Source organism: Carassius auratus, chromosome 8 (genome assembly GCF_003368295.1).
Source record: "Carassius auratus strain Wakin chromosome 8, ASM336829v1, whole genome shotgun sequence".
Lineage (NCBI taxonomy): Eukaryota > Metazoa > Chordata > Actinopteri > Cypriniformes > Cyprinidae > Carassius > Carassius auratus.
The window spans coordinates 3,675,816-3,703,511 of record NC_039250.1 but is presented as its reverse complement, the minus strand read 5'-3'; the positions used below and the strand labels follow the sequence as shown (position 1 = coordinate 3,703,511).

The 27,696-nt window shown below is 36.8% G+C and overlaps 1 protein-coding gene across 1 annotated transcript in view; it reads right to left on the bottom strand.

Moving 5' to 3' along the window:
* plxna3 (plexin A3) overlaps positions 1 to 27,696 on the bottom strand; it is a 160,050-nt gene that overhangs the window by 45,125 nt on the left and 87,229 nt on the right. Inside the window, exons 9-10 of the mRNA XM_026269114.1 lie at positions 22,523 to 22,637; positions 1,956 to 2,156 (exon numbers count right to left, since the gene is read on the bottom strand). Coding sequence (XP_026124899.1) covers positions 1,956 to 2,156; positions 22,523 to 22,637 — 316 coding nt within the window. The remainder of the gene's footprint in view (positions 1 to 1,955; positions 2,157 to 22,522; positions 22,638 to 27,696) is intronic.

Below are 27,696 nucleotides of genomic sequence, written 5' to 3'. Positions count from 1 at the left end.
TTTAATGCACATTTTATAAGTTCCAATCCATAATTTTTTATGCAGTATGTCATTAATCAAATAAAATAAGCCACCGTTTTAAAGTTCGATTTTGAATGATTTTTTAGGTTTTTTAAAATACAATTTAAAAGAACGGTTTTCTATTAGAATACATTTTTAAAATATAATTTATTCCTGTGATGCAAAGCTGATTTTTCAGCATCATTCCTCCAGTCTTCAGTGTCACCTGATCCTTCAGAAATCATTCTAATACACTGATTTGTTGCTCAAGAAACATTTCTTATTATTAATGCTGAAAACCTTTGTGCTTCTGAATATCTTCGTGAATACCATGATTCATTTTTCAGAATTCTTTGAGACACAAAAAGTAGGGCTGGTAAGCGATTAAAATTTGTAATCTAATCGAATTACATGATGTGGTAATTAATCGCACATCAAATTTGGATAAATTACTCTGAAAAGATTAAAGTCATTGTTTTGCAAAGCATCAAACAGAGATTACAAAAAGTAGGTTCAGCAAGAAATATTTTGTTTGATAAAATGTATTACATCTACTCTTTTGGACCATGTGAGTAAATTATGACAGAATTCTCTTTTTTGGTTGGGTGAACTATAACTTTAATAATTTATTTTCTTAAATTTATAATTATTACTATGAAAATATTAAGTTATTTATTTAATGAAATGATACTCTAAATAATAAACTAAAACTGCCAGTAGGTGGTGGTAAATGTCTTAATGGTTAAGTCATAGAGTCATTTATTCATTCGTTTGATTCGTTTAAATGGCTGATTCACTCAGGAGTGAAGTAAATGGTTCTTTATGAATGGTTCAATGAATCATTAGGCTTGTTCAATCGGTGTCATCAAAGAACCGCAAGAGCTTATAGAGCAGATGACTCCTTGAGCTTTTGAATCGCTCTGGCTGTACTTTGATGTCATACACTGATCGGTGCAGCACCACTTCAGACCCAACGCAACTATGGCCAATGGTTCAACTCGCCAAATGGTTTACCAAATTCGTTCAAAACGTGGATTAAGAAATTAAATGCTTGTGTGGGTTGCTCAGAGATGAACAGTTCTGATTTGTCTTTTTCTTCTGTTTTGCAAAATTGAGCATAACACTAAATAACACAATATTTAACTTGTTGTTAAAATGTTCTTAATCTAAACTGTTGTATAAGATGAGTATCGCATTTGCCTCATGTGATATTGCACGTAGCCTACAGCTTGTGTGATATTTATTAATTATGTGATGTAAATATGAAACGAAATTTCAAACGGGCATTTTGCCCCATATCTTGAATTTTAGGGATATTCTCTAGGCTCCATCCCGCAGTAAGTTGTTGCTAGCCTCATATTAGTCATCAATCAACTGTATGAAATGGCAGATGATCCACAAAGGTCTGGGATGGGTAAAGTGGGTTATTTTTCTCGATAATTAATTAATCTAATTTACCAGCCCAATAAAATGATTTAACAAAAGCATTAATTTGAAACATATATGTTTTGCAGTAATGTAAATGTATAAACTGTGACTTTTGTTCAATGTAATGAATTCTGGCTGAATGAAATCATTCATTTCTTTCAAAAACAACAAAATTGTACTGACCCCAAACATTTGTACAGTAGTGTATATGAATGGAATCCAGGATATTTCTAAATGCCACTGGCTCTTGAGTCTCTAATAACCAAACATCATGACATTACATTGATATTTATGGTGTTTTTTTTAGTGCTTGACAATAGGGTGAATAAATAATAACACAATTATTTCTTGAAGAAATTCTGCCGATGCTAAAGCATGTCAACTTTAACCTTCAGATTAAGCCACTGCTGGAAAGAAAATCTAATTTTCCTGCATTAATATCCACTATTTCTCATGTGTTCCTAAACTGAAGAGCAGTTCATATGTGAAAGAGTTGTTGTCTTAGAAATAAAGCAAAGTGCTCTTACCGAAGTGTTCTGGCACTGGATGCAGGAGCTGTTAAAACGGACCGCGGGAATACGCTGGACTTTGCCCTGGATTTTAAAGACGCACTCATAGTTCTTCTGTCCTGACTGAGGCTGGGGCAAGTTCCGAGCTCGCAGCGTGATTGGCCGAACGATCCCCGCCGGTACCAGGATGTCGCTGCTAGGCAGAATCTGCGGGCAACCCTGAAAACGACAAAAAAGACAATACCTTATAATTCAGTCTTGGAGCCAAGCACAAACAATCCCGACTCATAAATATCATAACTGATTCCACTTTCATTCCAAAGATGACACTGATTCCAGTTTATTGAGCTCAAGGACGATAAATAGCATCTATCGGGCTGAAACTTTGCCAACAAATGTGGTATTCGGTCTCACACAAATGCACCAAGAAAGGAAATCGAGGCCATTAGGGCGGGAATAACTTAAAATGTAGCAATCTGAGGCTAAAAACCCTATTACACAGAACTTGAATCCATCTCCATTTTACGAAGCGCGGGTTCTCTCTGCAGATCACACTGATGAAGCGGTAAATGAATATCTTCCTTAGTCCTGCGTGTCAAGTCACGCTAGAAGAGTCATTACAGCCTACTCTACCCATAACTGATTGCGGCATTCATCAAAGACACTCATATTGACGTGACTTCTGATCACACCGATGGAAAATGAGTCTCATATCCCGAGATAATCCAGGAGCAGGTCAGAAACGACGACACTGAGAGAAACAAGGTTCCTGTTTAGGCAAACCACATTAATTGATTGATGATTATCACTTATCGACGGATGTACAGAGGTGTTGGTTGCAAACCAGCTCTTCTCCTTCCAAGCTGTGCATCTGAGGCTATTCCGGACGATCTGTAATCTATTTAACACTGAACAATAATCAGGGTGGCAGTAAAAGCAATTTGCAGGCAGAGGAGACATAAATCAGAGCCACTAGCTGCTCAGCTCAGTGCCAGTCTGAGCCAAAAAAGCAACACGCTTAACAATGATGCAACTATTTAACCCGGACCTCCATCAATCTGCACAGGTTTGCATAACAGCGTGACAATAAATCTCATTTTCATATTGGGTGTTTGTAAGGAAGGATTTACTCCCCGTGGAGGCACGAGGGGTGCACAGGTGGTGACTGCAGCGAGAGGAAGGATAGCATGCCTTCATACTGCAAAATGAGCACGATGAATCACCTTTAGTTCTGCCGAAGATGACAACAGTGAACTAATGATAAATTACTCCAGACGACTGGCCCTTAAACAAATACACCGTCCACGGGCATCAGAAGGCAACTCTGATAAGGCGAAACTAGGGATGGGTGAATTTAATAAGAAAACAAAGCTCGGTCACCGAAAAGGGTTTCAGCTGTTGCAATTGTCTGCAAAAATACTTTTTTCTGCTTCCCGGTATCTCTACTTCCTTAAGCCCCTTTCACATTGCCATTCCGGCAAATACACGGGTAAAGTGTTCCGGCAATTGTTCCCGGGTCGCTAGATTTTGCACTTTCACACTGCCAGTGATTACCCGGGATATGTGCGTGCTTTCACACACAACCCGTAAAGATCCCGTTACGACACGTGACATCAGGGCGTGACGTGTAATGTACGAGTCGAAAACGTTAGGCACGTTATACTTTCACTGAAGCAAGCGGAAAGTGAGGAACTAACTGATTTCTGCTTCATTACAGTTTGCACATATTTTTTCGTCGCGAACATTGATATTCTTTCAAAACAGCCGGTAAAAGAGTTGCACGATAACGTGCGTCATCACTTCAACACGGCATTAGATCTGGCTTTTATTCACACAGCGCTCTTCCCGGGTTGAACCCAGCAATGTTACTAGGTCCCTGACCCGGGTTCAATGCCGGAATCAATCCCGGACGTGTTTGCTTTCACACAGAAGGCGACCCTGCAATGTTCCGGCAATATGCCGGGTCCGACGTGCAGTGTGAAAGGGGCTTTAGTGTATAGTAAAATAAGTATTTTAAAACAATTTTATACAGTGCTGCATGTCTGAATGAGCAGAACACATGTAAAAATAAAAGATTTAAAAGTATACACCAGATGTGTGCTTTCTGGACACCTGGCTGGACTGTATTTCATGCCAAACACTTGCATAATAACAGAACATACTTTGACCAGCCAAAAAGTAAGTTCTTCATCAAATGTATGCAGTACGTTCTGTGACAATACACAACTTCAGATTCAGCTAAGGATGTGATGCTTCGAGCATCAAATAATACTTTGAACAGTCACTGAAAGCAAAAAAAGAAAAAGTAAATAAACTTTCTGATTATATTCAACAGTGCATCAATGAACGGGATTTAGAATTTAACTGAGAAAAACTTTTTAAATTATAACCCAATTACTAAATTAAATGAACAATAGCCAGACAGAATGATGACTGAATAACATAACATCGTAACGATAGACAGAACAACGTAACGACAAACACACAGACAGATGATAGACCGATGGATAACACACCGAGATAAAAGATGGACAGATAGATAGAACAAAAGATAGACAGAGAGAGAGAGACAGACAGACAGATAGATAGAACAAACGACAGATATAGATAACAGATGGACAGAACGACAGGCAGATTCTGGCAGAAATTTGACAAAAACCGAGAGAACGAGACTGAATTACCAAATTTGCAGCACTGCTCTGAGTTCCTGCTGGAGTGGATTACACAACACTAAATCCTTTCTCTTACAAAGTTTCTAAGTACCTCCACGAGAGGCTGATTCAAGGTGATGAGAACGAGGGGGACAAATTACAACCCATGGAGGAGCGCTAACAGACTCCAGTCAGAGATATTTAGCACAGGTGAATCTGCTAATGGACTATAATGGGCTTTTTATCAAGTTTTTTGCCGTTTAGGATCGGGACGCAGCTGCTCCATTGTGTGCGTGCACTCAAGTTTTAGCACATGACATCATTAGTCTCATCCAAAACCACCATTAAGCTCTCCTGATAATTCCTCTGACCATAACTAATAAACGTAAACGTTGGATAAAAAGTCCATCCAACCATCATTAATATTACAATCAAAACTGTCCTTAAATATCACAATAGCTTGGCTGATTGTTGTCTGCTGTCAATTAGAAACCTCCACCATCTTTCCTCTTAACAAACCTGCTAACAACATCCATTGCTGTGTATATTCTGCTCAAATTGAAGGCAACTGCCCCCGAAGACATTTCCTTTCCCGTCCCTCTTAATGTCAGTTTGCTTGTTCTCATTAACAAGCTCCAATCACTACTTAATTATGAATTAAACAAGCCAGGAATGGAGTGCTTGCTGAACGTGTCTCAAAGGTTACAGATAAGCAGAAGAGCTTGTTAACTAAAGAGTGGTTAGGTAATGTCAGCGTTTAACAGTACATAACTCATCACGCCGGGAGCACTGCATGTTCTTCTGATTGGACGAGCCTTGTTTGAAGCCACAGCAATTGAATTCTATATTAACGTGCCATGTTGCCATGGCGGCATCTGTAAACAGCCTACGGTTAGGCTAATGAACTATATTACGCTCAGAAGAATTGTTTATCGAGGATATGATTATTAATATGCTTCATTACTTATGGGACAGCCGTGTCTTTGCATCATGTTGTGGCTAAAACCCAATAGCTAGGCTGCAGGCATTATTTGCATGACCTTAAACAGATATCAACAACAGGATATGATGTCACACCTGCTGTTTGACAAATAAATGTGAACGGTATAATTAATAAATATGTGATACAAATAATAGATGTAAAAGGATAAAACATAATATCTTTAATCATAATATCATAATACTTTTCCAAGACACTACAAACAACGGACCTTGAGGTTTCTAGGTTTCAATGCAGAAATAAAATAAAATAAAATACATTAAAAATAAAATATTTTTTTTAAAGCAAAACTATATACAAATTCTTTATTTACTTCGGAAAAAAACACATACATCTTAAATGTTGTTTTCCAAACAATACATCTTAAAGAATTAATAAATACATTTTTGTTCATAAACTTGCAAGCAGTCTTTTTCTTATTTTAAGGGTATATTTAGTAGTATTCTGCTAAGCTTTTTTGTGTGTGTGCTTAAAACAAGAAATGTACAATCTTACACTGATTGTAAGGCTGGGCAAAAAAAAGTGATTTTTTGTTTTGTTTTTTTGAGGTCGAATCAATATCGATTCTCAAAAGCCACGAATCCATCTTTTCCAATATTTATTTTAGCACACATTTAAAACAAGATCTGATTAACGTGAATCTTATCATTACCCAACACATTATTTTATTGCCCACCCTGGTTTGACAAACCTGTGATGTACAGCTCACACACATTTTTGCAATATTAAATTATATTAAAAACAACATTAAAATAAATTAATAACTAAATACGTTGTGTGAATGCCATGGTTATTATAGTCATTGAAAACTTAAATTCAAATTAAAAACATTTCCATTGCTTGAAATAAAAATAAACATTAACTGAAATAAAATATTTGAAAAAGTTTTATTTCAGTTAGTTGCTTAATCAGCCTTTCTCAATTTAATTCAGTTTGAGTTCATGTACCAAAATAAAACTAAAATAAAAATGAATAAAAACTACATAGACTAAAATGACCCCCCCCCCCCGAAAACTACAAAAACAAAACAAAAATGTAACCAATTAAATGAATAAAAATTAAAATTGAAGCTGATTTAAAATGTTGTTAAAGCCTATAATAGTATTTAAATGACATTAAAACAAATGCTGTTAAGTGCAACTTTAAAAATAGTAAACACTGTACCGCAAAGTCTCTCGTTGCCATATTCGTGCACTGCAAAAACGAAAAACAGTCCAATAAAAACACCCAGTGTTTGCATTCACACCAGCTTAAACGATGAAGTATCCCATTTGGCTTTCAAGTAAGGTTTGGGGCCCTATTTTAACGATCTGAAACGCAAGTGTAAAAGCGCGAAGCGCAAGTAACTTTGTGGGCGGGTCTCGGCGCTGTTGCTATTTTCCCGGCGGGATCAATGGCTCTTGCGCCCGGCGCAAATCTAAAATGGGTTGGTCTGAAGTAGCTTCATTATTCATAGGTGTGGTTTGGGCGTAACGTGAAATAAACCAATCAGAGCGTCATCCAACATTCCCTTTAAAAGCAGGTGCGCAAGTTCCATTATAGATTGCTATTATTATGGCGTATTTACCAGGCGCACGCCAGGAGCGGTTCACATCCGAGGAGACTGATGTTCTTGTAAGAGCAATGAAAGACAGAGAAGTTGTGTTGTATGGGGATGGGAGAAACCCACCCAAAATAGCGTCGGTTAAACAGGCGTGGGAGGAAATAGCCACAATTGTTTCATCGATTTTTTTTTTTCCTGGTTCTTGACGGACAAACCAATTTGTCAGATGTCCTTATACATATATGACCTCAAACAGGTCTGATCCTTAATTACTACAATTAGCCTGAATAATTTGTAAGCTAGATTTATGCCTATTTTTTCACATCTTCGTGGCACACCACAATGATTTCCGTCATCTCATGTGTTAATATTTTTTTTAAGTGTAACAATTTATGATTTGCAAAAATAACTGTTGCATCTGTGTAGATTACATGAACAAAGTGTATGCGCGTTGTGCACGCTATACATTATGGTCAAGCATGCGCCCTTAAAATAGCAGAATGAACAACGCGCAACGCGCCACTGACTTTAGACTAGGTTTTTTCTGGTCAGTGGCGCAATTGTTTAATGGAACAGCAAAATAGCACCAGGGATTGTTTGCGCCGGAACACGCCTCCTTTTTTGCGCTGAACCGCCCAGGGAGCGCAAGTTCATTCACTAGTTTAGCGACGTGCTTCTGTGGAGGGAAAAGCGCGCTTTGCGCGGGTGCAAAATAGGAATGACACATGCCTCGGTGTACAAAGTCAATTGCGCTGGGTGCAAGATAGGGCCCTTGGTGTCTTCCTGTGTGACATCATAACGCCACCACCCGTGTTTTTATGTATCTATGCGGCGGCGGTAACTGTATCCAGCCACCCGAGCAGCTGCTTGTTTCCCCAGTAGGGCTTTTCCCTCGCACTGATTAGCACCCCATTAGGAGAGGCCTGGCAGCTTACTGCCTGTTGACAGTCTCTCCATTAACCTTATTGTGCATATCCTGCTTATCACACAGCTAAGCACTTTTCTCCGTTGAAACATAAAAAGCCGGAGCGGCCAAGGGAGAGAAATTCATGTCACACATTTAGAAAATGCCCCCCCCCCCCCCCCCCCACACACAAACATACGCAAACACACACACACACACACACACACAAAATGCACAAGGAATCATATTTTTTCACTGCAGGTCAGCTACAGGAAAAAACGAATTGTTGCTTACATATATAATTTCCCGAGCAGTCAGTTGCTCAGTCACTCACTCTGTTTTCCTCGTTTTTCCATTCCTTCTACTCTGTTAATCCCATTTTCAGTCTTCATAAGCCATAATCCATGAAATATGCTCCCTTCCCTCAGTGCCGAGAAAAATTAATTCAGTTTCCAGATCACTTGGGAGCTGTTCCAATTAAATGTTACATGATATTTTTGACCTTATTCTTCAGCTAAACCTGATTTTTTTTAATGGCCTGTATAATCTGAGTCGCGGCACGTGTCGAAGTTTCTAAAGCTTTGATTGGTTGATTGGAGCTGGACGATATTTTGAAGGTGCTTTATGAAGCCTGACTTGAAAGAACATACAAACAGCTACAAATTATAGTCAGTATAGAAATGTCAGTTCACTGCAGAGACTGAACTAATAATCAATCCGACAACACTGATGAAAGACATTTAACAATGGGATTTTGGATTTGGTCAAATAATATCATGATACATAAATATGGTTATTAGAAAGCATCATAATATCTGAATATGGTACATCAATCATCTAGTGTCAAACAATACAATGGTATTTTGGTCAAGCACAAATAAAGATGCTGAAAATAAACTAATTTTAAAAGACTTTGGAGAATAAGAGCTGAATGCAGGCAGCTTATGCTCTTCTGTGTCAGCCGCTCCACAAGGACGCACTGTTTTCTTTCAAATCAAAGTGTAAATACACGTAGAAAACATATCTTTGTGTTTGTGTCTGACACAGAAGAGCGTAAGCTGCCTGCGTTCAGCTCATATTCTCCAAAATGACTCTACTTTTGAAGTGGAGGGAAATAGAGGAAACAATATTTTGAATAAAGTCGTTATTTTTGTTTAATTTGCGTACAAAAATTATTCTTGTTGCTTCATAACGTTACAGTTGAACCGAAGATGACAGATGGACTATTCTGACGATGTCTTTCATACTCTTCTAAACCATGACGGTGTAATTACTTGGCAGTCAATGGGACAGTCACAAGCCTCCCGGTTTTCATCCAAAATATCTTAAATTTTGTTCCTAAGATGAACAAAGCTTTTATGGGTTTGGAACGACATGGGGGTAAGTGATTAATGACAAAAATGTCATTTTGGGGTGGAGTATCCATTTAATATCATCGCAATTGTCACGCGCTTCAGTACGAGTAGTAAACAAAAAGCGCACATCTGCCCCATTCATTAACACACAGGCATGAAGGATTCAAATTAAATAGCCTTTTTGTGGCTTAATATTTACAAATACTAGTGAGAGTGGGAGGTTGCAGGGGATATCTCATATATAAAAACACACAGACATTACATTTGAAAATTCTCCAATCCTTTGACAGCTCATTTTATTTGAACCGTCACCTGACGTTGTCTACTTGTTGCATTGATATCAAGATCCCAAAGGCTGCTATGATACTCAAGCCAAAATGTTAGTATTGATCCAACACTAACCATGCAAGACACAAAGAATAACCCTCCTCTTAAAGTACAAATGGAGCACTTGTTATCGCTACAGCTGAAAGACATTCGTTTGGCACAAACAGCCAAAAACACAAAGAAAGCACAAGATCAGCTGCCTCGCTTCAGCTCTAAAAGACTCTTATCAGAAAATCTTCATGCAATCTCGATGTCAGCCTCGGCCATCTCTGTTTTAGCAGTAAAGTGTTTGCTAATCTAAAAAGATAGCTTATCGCCAATGGCTGGCATGAGAAGTGAGGACGAGGGCACTGTTTGCTGTGCATGGAGACTGAAGACGTGAGGGGCGTGGTGTAATGTCTGGCTGCTGACAGACGGCCACCGTGTCACTTCCTGTGTGGCGACGCCGTCCGGCTCGAAGGACCACAGCAGCCAGAGCACTTCCTGCTGAGCTAATGGCGTCTCTGTCACTCATCCCACAATTAATAACCTCTGCCCGCAGCTCATTAATGAAAGAGTCAGGAGGAGGAGGAAGAGAGTGAGAGTGTGAGAATGTGAAAGAAAAAGAAAGATTCCATTGTGGGAACAAGAAAACAGATTGAGAAGGGACAGAAGGAGAAGTGACACTTGGAGAACACTCACGGGGAGGCAGAGCATCAAAGTAAGGAGGAGGAAAAAACAAAAGGCTATGTCAGAGAAAATGAGGGGAGGGAGGCGCCGGGGTCCCGGTGGGAAAAAGGCCCATTTGAAAACGTGTGCGATCTCTCTGTGGTCATTAGTCTTGATGAATCGTGTCCCTGCAGTGCTGCTCTTTAAAGTTAAATACATACATAAGCTAATTAAGCTTCCTGTAATGATGAATGCTACAGAGGGAGAGCGAGATTACGGCTCACCAGCAGCGCTGTCAGTCAATGTCACTCTCACATCATGACACAGCAAATGCAAAACACTCAGTAACTACAACTTTTACAACTTTCTTTAATATACATTCTGCTTGAAAGATCAGTCATTCATACACATTCATATATATATAACAATATGTTTTATTACACATCAAAAATACCAGACTGTTAAGTAGATTTTTCAATGCAAACTAGATGGCACAATGCCATATCTTTATGAATAATCTGACAGTGTAAAATCATAAACATTATAAGCCTCATAAATTAAAACTTTAAAATGTAACATTTCATATACATTTTTATAAAAAAATATGAATGATATTTAAAATAACTATTTTAAAACAAATTCATATTTAAAAAAAAAAAAAACATTTCAATTTTAATACAAAAATAATGAACCAATTTGTTCATATATATATGTAACATGTATATTACATATACTATTATATAGCTATTTCACTTTTATTTTAGGCATTAAAAAATGCTATTATGATGTAGATATGTTTATATATATATTTTTTAAAATCACAAATAATACCTTAAGTAACATTGTGTTAATTTTTTTAATTGAAAATTTGAAATTCTATTTAATCAATAATGTAATTAATGTAGACACACATAGATATAATTTTTTATGGTAAGAGCTTTCTCTCTCTCTCTCTCTCTATATATATATATATAATATATTATTTCTATATTAAAAATGTTAATTGTGAGAAATAATATATATATATATATATATATATATATATATATATATATACATACACACACACATGTATATATATATATATATATATATACATACACACACACATGTATATATATATATAGTTCTCACAATTAAAGTTCTCACAATTAACATTTTTAATGTAGAAATAATATATTACATTTTTATATATTATTTATTTATTTCCCTTTTTTTGATTTTTAGCCATACAATTTAAATACATAATCGTGTGTCACAGATAAGTGTATACAATTTATTATATTATATCATATTATATTATATAATCTCATAGTTCCTGTATTACATTTCACACGACGTGTATGTTCTTTTTTTTTATGTTTTTTTTTTTAAATGTAATTAATAGCCTATTTATGACATAAATAGAACTACAATAAAAGATTACAACAAATTTAGGAACATTTAAAAAAATGCAGTGCTGCAAGCTTTGGCAGCCAAAAAGAAAGAAATTTAGAGCGTCTTGCACCGATAAATCCACAGTCAAACAATTCCCTGCATCAGCTGTTTCAATGCCACACACACACACACACACACACACACACACATATATACACACACTGCCAGAACTAACACTAGTCATAAAGGTTTATACTCCAAAACTCGCATCCAGCATCCTCAGAGAACCCTCATATTTACACAGACGTTTTAGAGATCTTGCTTGACCCCCGAAACTCAAAAACACTTCCATCTTACCGACCACACAATAAGAGAGAAAGAGTTGAAAATGCATTTCTCAGTGCGGGCCGTAATTAGGTGTCCGTGGATCACCCGTTCCTAGAGGTCACCTACCGTGAGCTTAACAAACACGCTGTAGCCTCATCAACACGGCAAAGCTGGCCAACAACCGCGCGTGATGTACAGATATAATGAAAAGATTATGAAGCATTTTAATACAACAGATCAAGAGAAGAAGACCCTTATTAGACCAGCAGCTGCATTCAGAACTGGTCCAATCCAGAAAGGACAAACTTACAGTCACTTTAATTGGCAATGTGAAGGTCAAACAATGTGTGCAAATGAAAAGACATCTGCAGTAAGAAAGCCACTGACTTCAGTCACTGACTGCAGGTGTCATTTGTTTTAACTGGTAAATTCAGTTCATACTATTTTCAAATTTACTTCAAATTAATATTAGCTAGCTTGTTGGTTTTGTTACTGTTTAGTTGTTTATTAAGCCATTTTGCTTTATGAAAACAAATTATATGATCTAAAATAAGCAAATAAACTTAATAAATATAAAATCATCTTGTGAAACTGCAAAAACCAGAGCCACCAGACTCTGAATAGTGTTTGAGAAGCAATCGAGCAGTGTACTTTTGCTATAGTAACTTCAAGGCACTTTTAGACTAGTTTAGTTATAGAAATTTTTGAATTGTTTTTTATTATTTTCTTAAATAACGTAAAAAAAAATCTGGGGTTGGTAAAATTTGTAGATGTCTCTTTAAAAGACATTAAGATTTGATAAAGGAGCACAGTAAAAAATGTAATCTTGTGAAATATTATTACAATTTAAAATAACAGTTTTCTATTTGAATACATTTCAATATGAATTTAATATTTTTTTATTCATTCTTATGATGCAAAGCTGAATTTTCAGCATCACTACTCCAGTATTCAGTGTCACATTATCCTTTAGAAATCATTCTAATATGCTAATTTGAGGCTCAAGATTTTTTATTTATTATTCTCACAGTTGAAAGAGTCGAGATGCTTAATATTTTTGTGAAAACCATGATACTGTACTTTTGAAATGACTGCATTTTTTGATCAACAGAAAGAATATTTTTAAGTCTTTATAGAATAATTTGAATGCATCCTTGCTGATAAAATGTATTAATTTCTTACATGAAAATAATAATACAATTCTTTCCTACCCTAAACTTTTGAAAATATACTTTTCTTCTATTTTTAATGCACCACAAAAACCCCCATTACCATCTGAATGGAGTTTTTAATATAATTTGGGGCCGAGCTCACAGTGAAAGACTCCTAATCAACATGACTTTGGAGGACCCTCAAACAGATGTAGCAATACTCCTCTTGGAAAACACTGCAGTGGAGAGACACAGAGAGAAGCCGGCTGCTGTTCAGTGGATTAGGCCCAGGGCGCTGGAGTGCTGCTGGGAGCTGGAGAGACCCCGTCACACTCGCCCTGTTTACAGTGTGAAGAGTGTTTTTATGTCTGTGTTTTTGAAGCACCTCTCAAAGCCTGGGCCAAGGCACCGAGGCAGAGCTTACCCTGGGAGAAGATGCACTCCACTGAGCTGCTGTCTCTTACACACACACACACATTCCCGTCGGCTTAAGGGCCTGGATCACTGACTCACACACACACTGATCAGAGCAAAAGAACGCCTGTGTATTGTGAATGTAAAAATAAGCCAGTGTGGTAATCATTGAAAGAGCCCACATATGCTCTCGGCCCACGCCAACACAGATTTCGGCCCCCCAGCTAACTCTTCTTACGATAAATGACAGTGAGCTTGTTTCTTGGTTCATTCCAGCTTGAAAATCCTGAAAAGACAATGGGAATTCAATGTGTGATTCAGAAGTTGCTCTGTTCCAAACCCTAGTGAGTTTCTTACTATAATTATTCTGCCTGCTATTACACCTTGAAGCCAAAATCTAAGACGGCTTCACATACTGAACAAACTAATCACTGTATTTATACTACACACTGGCACAGAATTCAGCAGAAGTATGCAAACTGGGCAGTACATCAAAACGGCAAGGTTTGGCTTAGTTGGCTGGCAAGGTCCAGTTAACCCATGGTTGGCAGATACTTTTAGGATGCAAAAAGTAAAAATTTGGTTAAAAAAAAATAAAAGTAAACATTTGTGGAACGCTTAAATGGTATGAATATTTTGTATGGCCTTAGTTTTATGCTATTTGTGTGGAGCACCAAAATAGAAAACAGATTAATAAAATGTGGATAAATGATAAACATTTATATAAATAAATTATTGTATAACAGAGATTGACAGACTGACAGACAGAACAACAGAACGATGGATGGATGATTGGATGGATGAATAGAAAGACAGATGATAGAACAATGGATGGATGTATGGATGGAATGACAGATGACAGAAGGATGGATGGAATGATAGACAAAATATCGATGGATTGAATTTTAGATGACAGAATGATGGATGGATGGATAGATGGATGATGACAGAAAGACAGATGATATAAGGATGGATGTAGAGATGAAGGGATGGATGGATGAGAGAAGGATGGATGGATGGAATGATAGATAATAGAATGACTGATGGATGGATGGATGGATGGATGGATAGAATGAGAGATGATGGATGGACGGATGAATGGATGGACAACAGATGATAGAAGGAAGGATGGAATGATGAATGAATTAATGAATGGATGGATAGATGACAGATGGATAGATCGATGGATCGATAATAGAAGGATGGATAAATTGAATGACAGATGATATAAGGATGGATGGATGGATGGATGATAGAAGGATAGATGATGGATAGATGAATGGGTAATAGAAGGTTTGATGTATAGAATGATAGATGATAGAAGGATTGTATGTATGTATGGATAGAATGACAGATGATGGATGGATGAATGGAATAAGAGATGGAAGGATGGAGGGATGGATGCATAGAGAGACAGATGATATAAGGATGGATGTAGAGATGAATGGATGAGAGCAGGATGGATGGATGGAATGGTAGATAATAGAATGACTGATGGATGGATGATGGATAGAATGAGAGATGATGGATGAATGAATGAATGAATGGATGGACAACACATGATAGAAGGAAGGATGGATGGATGGATGGCTGAATGAATGAATGAATTATAGATTGATGGGTGGATAATAGAAGGACGTATAAATAGAATGACAGATGATAGAAGGATGGATGAATGGATGATAGAATGATAGATATAAGGATGGATTGATGATAGAAGAATAGAAGATGATAGATGAATGGGTGATAGAAGGTTGGATGTATAGAATGACAGATGATAGAAGGATGTATGTATGGATGGATAGAATGACAGATGATGGATGGATGGATGGATGGATGGATTGAATAAGAGATGGAAGGATAGAGGGACGGATGCATAGAATAACAGATGTTAGAAGGATGGATGGATGACAGAATGATGGATAGATGGATGGACAGAGTGACAGACAAACAGACAGAATGATAGAAAGAACAACAGAAAGTCAGACGGACAAACAAGTAGACAGACAGAATCTAAAAAGTTCCTTTAAAAACAACTAATATGTAGGTAAATTGAATATTAAATTCATCCATCAACAGATAAAAGAAAACTATTATGAATACACATTTCATGACTAGGTTTGTGTGTGTGTGTGGAGAGTTTATGATGAACATGTGAGTGACGAATGCTAGCATCTCTCTTCATGGACTCGCTCTCTGAACTGCTGTCCCCGCTCCACCAGGACTCTCCCCTCCAGTATCAACACTGGATGACTCACCACTTTTCGCTGACTAACTCTTTTCTTGAACGAGAGCGAGAGGGGGAGGAGTGATAAGAAGATTGTCAGGCCTGTTGCTGGAGGGGAAGACAGACAAACCGAGAGAGATGGGCATATCTCAGCGCTGCTGGCTGCCTCTGATAAGCACTGATAAGGCATCTCTTTGATGTTCAGTTAAGTGTAAAATTAAAATGCGCCAAAAGCCGAGGGGCGTGCGGCTCCCCCTTCTGCAACTGAAGACGGGGGGGATTTTCCTCTCTTCTCTTTGGCTCCTCCCACGTGCGCCTCTCTCTCTCAAATCAGCCAGGTGTTAATTGTATGGCTGTCTGTCCTGTCGTGCTTATATAATGTCCAAATCATATATCAAATCACTTTCAATTTTTCATCTGGCTATCATTAAGCCTCATTATCCACATCGGCTGATTACAGAGCCAATTAACCTTGTTTCTCTGAGCTGTGGCTGCGCTAGCGTGCATATAGTTAATAATTTCTCTAATTGAAAACTGTAATGTCAGAATTATAGATATGAAAACACTTAGTTGCCTGGCAGCTACAATGACGACATAAAAAGCGGCACTGGCCAAATGAAATATTAATACATCTGGAGACGCTTCTACAAGGTTCTAACCTGATTCGTCACATCTGACCAAACAGATTAAGCGCTTTATTGCAGAGTCGTATTCTACAATTTCATAGCATCTTAGTTTATCTTACAGATGAGTCCGAGAAGCACCATATTTCAGGCAATAATACAGAAAAGCCAATAAATATTTTCATGTTGTGGCCAATAAAAAAAAAGTAACGACTGATTTTAAAATCTAGGACTTTGACAAAAAAAATTGAAAAAACTGCTGCAACTACTACTGCAAATTTTAAACACACAAAAAAAACTATTAGAAAAAAGTTTAAAACATTGAAAAAGTACATTTAGGCTTTGTAGGATTCACAGTATGAAAACGTATGAAAAATAGATTTTTAAAAAAAGAGAAAGTTAAAGGAATAAATAATAATAATAAATTCTGAAATAAACAAAATTCAAATGTCAATAAGCAATATATAGTGTCAATATTCCATTTATCCATTATAAATATTTATATCCATTTTTTTGTTGAAGAAAACATTAAAAAAAAATTTAACAAATAAAATGTGCAGCAAAAAAATTAAAATAATAAATAAAAATACAAAAATACAAAAAAATTGTAGTGGAGTGGACAAATGTTGACAGGCATGTGATATCTAAATTACTATGGAAATACACGCAGTTCTGATCGTTTTTTGTTGTTGTTTTTTAGGCCATGTATTATAGATTTGTAAAACTTGTCAGTTATCAGCTAGCTATAACATAGAAAGGCTTATGTCTTGTTGTTTCCAAAACTCATTGGGCCCAAAAAACTGGCCTGGATCATCCTTGATGTTGAGCTCTGTAAGTTTAAACGTACAGTATGGGATTTTTGGCCACCAGGGGTCACTCAATCAAAATAATAACATAAGACGTACTTTGATGACGTTGGGAAAGAGCGTAGGCTCATGGGAGTTGATGCTCATTGGAACACACGCTCTGTTGCTCCATATCATTCCTCACTCATTCTAACTTAGTATTTTGAGAATCACGTCTTTTCGAACGAAGAGATATATGAATTATGAGACCCCTATCAAATCAATATTCCATCTAGCTAGTAGTAATATATTTTAAAAAAACACGGTCGCCTTTCGTTAATAATTATAATTACGTTTATACTATGATATCGAACAAGCTAGTGAACTGCATTTGAAGCTACTTTATCCAGCTAGATATAGAACAAATGTAGATTTACATTATACTATACATGAGAGCTAGTCCGTCTGCGTTTTACACAAGACATCATCGTTTCACAAAATATACGTATAGATACAGTTAGCTGAATGGATGCATACCTGTTTATCAGAATGCAAGCGAGTTCGGTATCTCTCTGTAGTTTCAGCTTGTCACGAAACTCTATCTTGGAAATGCAACTCCATTATTTACCCGTGTCTTGTTTCTTATCTTGTCCCAAAACCTTCTCGGGTCATTTATTTCACCCGTACGTTTGCGCTCCACAGAACGTGCAGGCAAAGCATAATTATTAAGTTATTGATTGAGGTATAAATACGACAAAATAAATATTAAATATAATAGTCTCGATCGAGGCTAGCTACTACTTTTTCTTCTTCGTCTCGTCTTTGTTTCTGTTCACCTTTGTATTTGGCGGTTCCGCAGGAAGTTAGATAAACTATAGGGGTCAAAGTTTATATGACACCATAGACGGGCGACAAAACGGAAATAAAGAAACGTGCCGTGTCTTCTAAATAAACTATAATTTTCTCCGGATTTAAAAGTTCATGGAAACTGTCGGGATAATGTAAGTACACAACTAAAAAAATATATATAACATAGATATAGTGATTTCTGCTATTTTTAAAGCAGAAAAATTACATATTGCGCCTTTAAAGGTGCCATTGCATGCATTGAATCCCATTGCAATATTTTAAACTGTTCTCTGATATCTACATAGAAGGTATGTGACTTAGGTAAGGACAAAAATTCTAAAGAAATAGTTTTACATGTCCATTTACAACCCTAGTTTTTGTCCCTAGAATGAAACTGTCTGTCATTACCTTATTTGGAAGGGTCATGAATAATAATGTTAAGATTTGCTCTGATTGGCTGTTTTACAGCGCGGCTCATTTCAGTAGCTCACACAGCAAACAGATCTCTACTGTCCGGCGTGAACGATGAAGAGATTAGGCATTCAACCTTAGAAGTTTGAGCCTGTATCAGATGAAGATTCACATTTTGAGAGATATTACAAGAATGATAAGCGTCCGTGGTGTGAACATGATCGCTGCGAGATGCTGCTGGAGTGAACGAGGCTTGAGAGAGAGTTGTGAGTGAGAACGTGAACTATATGTTGCCAGCTCCAGCAATTAAAAACATCTTTGGACTCGTCTTTTCCACTTTTTAACTCTATACAAAGTAAATAAAGTAGGACGTTGTGGTTTACGGTCAGGGATATCTTCATCTTAAACTGCAAAAGATCTGTTATTTTTAATTTGCAAAAGAACTATAATTGCAAAAGATTTGACAATTTCTGATTATTTTTATTTATTTATCATTTATGTTTTAATGGCAATATCTGGCAACACTGCACTGGCTGTGCAGGTCCTGCATAATATATATATATATATATATTGGCTATATATAACAATGATGGCATCAACACACAGCATAATTTCCATAAACGTTCTGGGTCTACAGGGAACCGTAGTGTTACTGTAAATGCAGACTAGACCTTCGATTCACACTTGAATTCAAATCTGCATCTCGTCTCAACTAAAGCTACAGAGTTAGTAAGCTGGGCCACTTTGTTCCTGTCGATGTGGTTTTACTCTGTAATCATGATGCAAAGAAATGCAAGAGAGATATAATTAAAGCGACTGCGTCTGGTATCCAAGCAGCTGGAGAGTCACGTATGCTGTTTTCCCTTCACTCCTCGGTCATCGGGTGCACTGAAACTCCGACAACACAGAGGCAGCCGTAACTTCTCAACCTGAAGACAACGGCCTACAGCTCAGTCAAGTGTGCAATAATGTGCTCCGACGAGAAATGAAAAGCAAAGAAGAGAAAGAAATGGAGAAAAGGAGAGAAGAAAGAGGTGGAGGCGGGAATACAAGATGTAAATCTATTCACAGATTGGGCCAAATCTGTGCTTAGACTATTATTTTCCCTCACCGCAACAGAATCTTGGCTGGAAACATGACACCAAACCAGACATTAAACACTTGGGCCTATTTCAAACATCAGTAAGCACAAACAAAAGGCACCAACAAAAAAGTTGGACAAGTTATTTGGCCCGATACTCATTAGCACCTGAAATTCTGGAAGGAATTACACTGTAGACCCCCTGAAAACACTCGTACATCCATCACAGCGCAGCAGCGCCAAACGGAGAATTACTAAATCAACAGGATGAAGCTGTGATTGACTCAAATCGGCTTTATAGAATGGAAATAAAAATGACTGCATTAGATTCTAACAGTTGTGCAGAAAATGAGTTTCATTTTGCAGAAGACGCAGTTTTCTAAATGGTTACTAGAGTGATCTGGATGGTTGCTTAAACGTTCAGGAGTAAAACCATGACGGCGGATATATCGATAACCAAAGCTACCATTAAGTGTCTTGCAGCTTTGAACAAGAACAAATAAATAAAAAAAAATAAAAATGAATGCCAACAGTACCAATAGCAAGATATCTTAAGAATTTTTTATTTTTAGTGCTCACTAGCGATGGTTTCCATCCAAGTTAAGAATTTTATTCATACGAGAAACTCGAATATTACAAAAACAATGTATTAATGAATGTGATTCACCAATTAATTAATTTCGTTAAATTGAATGCAACATTATAATAATATAACACATAAATATGATAATAAAACTATTAAAATTTGACAAAAAAAAAATAAACAGTGAATCCAAAAATATGTTCTCTTACAGATTAAATATATAGTGTAAAAAAAATATAAAAATTTGAAAAAAAATTATAAAAACATAATTCTAATGAATAAAATAAACTAATAAAATTCCATTATAATTTATCCAAATGTTTTATTTACAAATAAAAAATGGTGCAAAAACTATTTATTGGTAAATTGGTAAAATAAAATAAACAAATCACATAAAGTAAGAATATATTCTTACCAAATAAAAATAAAAAATACTCCAAAACATGTTAATTGGTAAATGTGGATCTCTAATAAATACATTTATCACAATATATATATATTTACATTAAAAAAATAACAAAAAAATGTAAGAATATATTCTTACCAGATAAAAAAAATACTCCAAAACATATTAATTGGTAAATGTGGATCTCTAATAAATACATTTATCACAATATAAATACATTTAATTTACATCAAAAAATTAATTTAAAAAAATGTATTTGCATTTTGGAAAAATGTATTCTCATACATTGACACCTCAGAATCTGCTAAATAAATAAATGGATGGAAGCCCAGTTAATGTGGTGTCATTGCATGAACAGAAGAGGAGTCAAAACTCTTCCAGCTGCTGTGTGAAGGTGCCTCATAGTATTTTGGTTCTGCCTTCAATGCCCAATGTCCAGCAGATCATTTTTCTATTTTATCAAAAATACATAATAAAAAATTAAATGATTGCAAAGGCTTCAGAAAGGAACAGCACAGCATTAATTTACGTTATGAGAAATGTCCTCCGTTAATAACAGCTTGTGAAAAATCTTTTTTCAGTCGGAATGACATTTGCAACAATTCTTCCTCTTATCGTCCAGTGTAAACACATCTAGGGAAAATGCCTGGGCTCCAAATTTCCAGCAAGTGTCAAACGAGACGAACAATGAAGCGTGTGAGAAAGTTCCCAGTGTTTCACAGACCGGGAGTGAAAGAAGTGATTGTGTGATTGACACACACAGATGGACACTTGTGAGAGAAACACAGAGCAGGTCCAGAGGCCGCTGACCAGGTTGGGTCTGACACGGCCTGAGGGGTTGCTGGATGTCAACGGAATAGCTAATCCAAATCTGTCATTATTTACACACCCTTACGCTTGTTTCAAACCTGTATGTTTCTATTTACTCTTATGACACATACAAACTACCAGCATATGGCTTTGGAACAACATCATGAGGGTGAGTAAAGAACACCGTTTTCATTTTTGGAAGAACTATTGCTTTAAATTTGATGCGGACACATAAATGGTTTACTCACTTCCTGTTCCTCCAGGGAGCAGGGCACAAAAGCTTGCATACTCTGTTTAAAAGAATGCCAACCCTCTAGGGCACATCACAGCGCAGGAAACTGAGAACAGACGAGCCGTTCTGAACATCTGAATCTATCTTTCACTTGAGAAAGTGAAACAGTGAGTCATCTAAGCCACACTGAATCCCAAATGAACTCCTAATACATCTGAATCTGATTATGCCGCGTGGCACCGCTGCAGATCAAACCCTGGAGACTGGAACGGTTTATACTGGGGACGCCGGTCAAGCACTCGTTTAGCACCAACAAGTTGATTAGCAAAAAGATGATAAAGATTACTTACAAAAGGATTTTCAAATTTATGATAGGAGGAGAATGTGAAGAGCGACGAGAAACAGAGGTTTAAGTTTAGTCATTATTTCTATATTGCATTTTTTTCCCCTCTTATTTTTAATTTAATCATAAAAATATGAGAAAGATTTTACAACAAAAATTTTCATATATACATACATACATAAAAACATACATATATATTCACTTTTATTAATATAAGCATTATCTAGGGTACATATTTATTTTACTTTTTTTATATTTCATTTTTCTACTATTATAAATAAAATCAATTTTTTTACCTTTTCATTGTTGGACTTTTTTTAAACTACTTTTTGGGTTGTCGTTTTCAGCACATTCTGACTATTTTTGCAAAGACATTTCTAGCATTATCTTCATATTTGATTAGGCAAAATGACTTGATTTTTATTATGCATTTGAGACCACAAAATAACTCCACAAAATAACTCCAATAAATAACTCCGTCGATGCGTTTCATTTACCAGAGCATTGTTTGGTTAGCTGGTCTGGTGTGGTTTCTTACCTCTGCGCTGCTCACTCGACCTTCCTGGAAAGAGCACTCGGCGACGTTATTAGTGCAGATGTGGCGATATTTACACCAGTTGCAGGGGAAAGGGCTGCTAACACACGACGAACACCTGCGGAGGAGCAAACCAAGAGAGAGATACATGAGAGGTCTGTTCTGAGTTCATCTGTGAACTCAGCCCAAGCTTTCCAAGAGTTCAGAGTTAAACCACAGTGTAACTGACTATTAAATCCACCCCAAAACTGGTTATGTTTAATAGTCTTGTTCCAAGTTTCCATAGCATATCTTACATAGTACAAAGTCATTTAATTCAGTGTTTTTTATGCAATAAAAACTGGCTTTGATGTAAAATAATAGTTTTTTTGCAATTTATATAAATTATACAAATAAATAAAGTTAGTATACATTTTATAAAATAATTAATTCATGCATTTTAATGTTTTTGTCCCCCAGACAGTTTCATTTATTACAATAGAAATTATCTAGGTTTGTTTTGTGTAACTTTCACCAGATTGACTTTCCTGTCAGCATCGGAAAATAGCACTTTTTGGTCCAAAACCACCATCTTTCCAGTGCAGAACCAGATTTTCTTCATGGAAACGAACAAACAAGGCCACATTTGGCATTTGCTGTCAATGGAAACTGGACAAAAAAAAAAAAAAAAAAAACCCGCAACCAAACCAGATCTACACCCAGAAATACAAGAAGTTGGAACTACAACTTCAGCATTGATCTAAACTCTCAGTCCTCAACTGAACCTCTGGCTCAAGTCATTCATTCCCTCAATTCTTTGAATACTTAGCCTATAAATCACATCATTGTCCTTGGGAAGTTCTTGAACGAGCCCCGGGTCAGACTTTAACTCTCGTAGAGACTCTCTCGACGTGAATGAAGACGCCGCTGTGGAAATCTGAGCGCTCAATATGTCACAAATCCGCTCTTTCACTTCAACACACACAATTAATCCTCAAGGGCCATTGAACACCCGGCTCGTTCGCGCCGCTTCTCAATTAGTCATTAACCCGACCCTGAAAAAGGCTTTTAGACGGTGGCCCTAATGACACTCCCAATTAAACAGTCACGTCCTGCAGAGAAACATAAGCAGGCGACACCTGTGGACTCAAATGCGCGTACCCGACGAAAGGCCATCCGTGCCCCGAGAATGAAGCGCACGCTGTGAGAAGGTTTGCGGACCCATCCGGACCACATGCGGATCTCATCTGCCACTGGTCCTGTACGGAAAGCCCACGCCATACACCATCCTAATCACATCCTTCCCTCCTGAGGCACGGTTCAGATCGCCTTCAGAGGGCACTCGACAGTCTGAGCACACCACACCTGGAGCTGCATTGCTCAATATAATCTCGTTTCGCTCTTGGGAGGAAAAAACTGCCGTTTGATGCATCCCAGACGTTGGCACTGGCAAAATTACACCAACCGCTTTCTTGCACAACCATCTCTGGCGGAACAATGGAAAGCACACTGATTATCATGGGTCATTTAAAACAAGTTAATGCATTTTCTTTGCAGTATGGGTGCATTTGAACTTGCTAAATCTAATATTACTGCCAACAGGGGTTCTGTGTGGGTGTGTTTTTTAGTGCGCTGGAAGGTTAAGATGCAAACTAGAGCTGATGGAGGAGGGCGCAGCGCTCTACTGCAGCTGAAATGCGTTGTAAATACTGCAAACCGATCTGGAAGTCGAGCCTGAAATATGCAATATGCTGTGTCAGGGGTTTAAGGCCCATCAATTCACTCAGCTTTAATTTGAGCGTGGGCTGAAAAACACAGCACGGCCAAATGGTGACACTCTGATGAAGTGAGTGTTTTACCATCACTGGGAGTCTGGGCTGGACTTTCAGCACAGGCAAATCTGGAGTTTGTGCACTACAGTCAAACTGAAATAAAAAATTGCCCATACTTAAGTTCTTAATACAAGTTTCTGGCCTCGATTCATCTGTGCACATCATTACAAAGGACTTTCTTTTCACAACGCAATTAACAATTTTTTTCTTTTAAATTTCATTTGGCACAAATGTATATTTAATTCTGAGCAAAATTCTAGATGGGATGATGTATGTATAATTATATATGCAAAAAACATCATTGCTGAATAAAAGTATTGATTTTATTTTTTTAAAAAAAGAAAGAAAAAAATTACTGACCAGTAGTGTATATTGTTATTACAAAATATTTATATTTTAAAAACATAGCTTTTTTTTTTTTTTTTTTTATTCATCAAAGTATCCTAAAAAAGTATCACATGTTCTGAAAAAATATTAAGCAGCAGAACTGTTTGGAATTTTGATAATTAATCATCATATTAGAATGATTTCTAAAGGATCATGTGATAATGATCCTAAAAATTCAGCTTTGCATCACAGAAATAAATGATCATTTAAAGTATAATAAATTTAAAAACAATTATTTTAAATTGTAATATTATATCACAATATAACATTTTTTTTCCTGTATTTTTGATCAAATAAATGCAGGCTTGATGAGCAGAAGAAACTTCTTTCAAAAACATTAAAAATAGTAATGTTTCCAAACTTTTGGTCTGTACTGTACACACACACACACACACACACACACACACACACACATATATATATATATACATATACACACTGTATATATATATACTGTATATACTGTAATTTCTGATCAAAATTGTTATTACATACATATATTATGTATTCTTATTCTTTCTAAGACTATCACAAAACATTTTTGCAAATTCAAAAAAAAAAAAAAAAAAAACACTGCCAGATATCATTATCAGCAGAAACCGCAACAACACAGCAAAATAGAAAACCAAACAGAACACAAATCACAACAGAAAACCAAACAGAATTTGCAAGGCATTTATAAAAAAAAAAAAAAAATCAACAAATGTTCCTTATTGTTAAGCTCTATAACTACTCCTTGAAAACCTACCCAACTATTCATAAAAACTGTGAAAGAGGACACAGTCTTCCTTTGATATGCACTTCCTGGTAACTTGAGGCCACGCATTTCTAGCTTGAGCAATAAAATAAAAAAGAGTTTCACATGTTTAATGAATGCCCACATTCACATCCAAAACTAACTAGCACCAGAAAGACACCCTCGCTAACAGCTGCATGGGAAGATGAAACAGAATAAAGAGCTTCGGCTTTATAGAAGCCATTTCAGAAGTAAATATCCTGAACTGCACTGTCTTCCTCCCCTGCCCCCTCTCTCACATCACAGGCTGTCGCTATCCCGCAGGGAAAGAGGAGGTTAAGAGGGAGCCGGGGAAGAACCCATGGGTCTGGGTGGCCGAAGAATTGTGGGAATCAAAGATGGAGGCAGGAGGACGGAGACGAGTAGGTGCCGTCCACCATCGTCACCAGAGGCGAAGACAATCAGCAGGCTAACCGTTCCCACAGGGCTTTTATGAAAACAGGAAATCTGGCACAGGCTATAGGCAGTGCTGGCAAGGTAGCGGGCCTCGCTCGGACGTGGGTTGCCATGGCAACTGCCGAGCCCGACTCGATGGATCAGCACGGGCGCTTGTACTCGCACACACTCACACAGAGCGGAGTGTAGCTTTGAGCATCTCATTTTCTACCTGTATATGCAGCACCAAGATGCAAATTGTCATCGCCACGTGGCGTCTCCCTCCAGTTATCAGGTTTTATCCTCCTTTTGTTTCCCGCTTTCCTTCATTTGATAAAATAATTCGCATTTCCCTCCCGTTTCCATGCAAATCACAACTGGAACGGACAAAATGGTTTCAGAAAAACAAAGGAGGTGCTAACAATGCGTGATTGCGCTGGCTGACTGGGTTAAGTGATGTAAAGCGTTCGAATGAAAGGAGGAGCGGCGGAGGGAAATAAACGAGTGGGTTCCTGTCCTCCAGGACACACCGACACGTCTCCACCCTCTGCATCGACTTCACGATGAATGAAGTGAAAATGAATATAAATATATTAAGTTTGGGCATCACTGTGAATCAACACGGAACTGACCTGAGCTTCCTTAGAGTTGAACTGAGTTCCATTCATGATATTGACTGAACTTAATCGAATCAACATTGACAATATTGTCTTTTAGAGCTGAAGTCGTATTGCTTTCATATTGTGATTTTCATTTTTATTACTGTGAAGCTGCTTATCAACAATCTGTATTGTATGAAGCGTTATATAAATAACCTGACTTGAGGCGGAAGCAGACGACCGTGTGAACGGAGCGCAATAATAACCAAAACCTCAAACGGAAATCACCCCAGCAGCCAACAGCTGGACCACACTGCAATTACACACCAGAGCTAACACCTCTGGAGCAATTACACTCATTTACTGACCACAGACAGAGCTGCAACTCACTTTTTTACTGCCAGTGGGAACTTATTGTCCGTTTCTAAGCAAAATTATGATTGAAGCAGAATGTTTGCTGGTTTTCAGAAATTTACAGATGTTTTTGTTTTCAAATGAGGTTCTCAGGACAACTTAGACATTCAATTAAAAATAATTTTCCATAAGCAAAACCCTCTTAAATAAATAAAAAAATCATAAATGTTACAAACATTTTAACAAATATTGCATATTTGCACTAGATTAAAAAAAAAGAAGAAAACTTTAAAATTATTCAGCCCAAAAATAAAAACTGACCCTCAGAATTTCTTTCAGCAAAATAAGTTTTTTTATTTTTATTTTTTAAGAAAGTTGATAACCAGTTAGTTGACAGTAGCCATTGATTTCTAGTATGAAAAACAAAACTACATAAGTCAGTGTCTACCATCAACTATTTGTTTACCAGCATTCTTCAAAATATCTCTTTTTGTGTGTGTTCAGCAGAAGATAGAAACCTTACAGGTTTCTAACAAGTGGAGGGTGAGTAAATGACAAAATTTGAGGTAAACTAGATGAATCATTTATAGTGCTATCAAATGATTAATCGCGATTAATCGCATCCAAGATAAAAGTTTTTGTTTACATAATATACGTATGTGTACTATGTATATTTATTATGAATATATAAATACACACACACACACAAACACACACACACATACATATATATATATATATATATATATATATACATATATATATATATATACATATATATATTCACATATATATATATACACATATATATATACATATATATATATACACATATATATATACATATATATATAT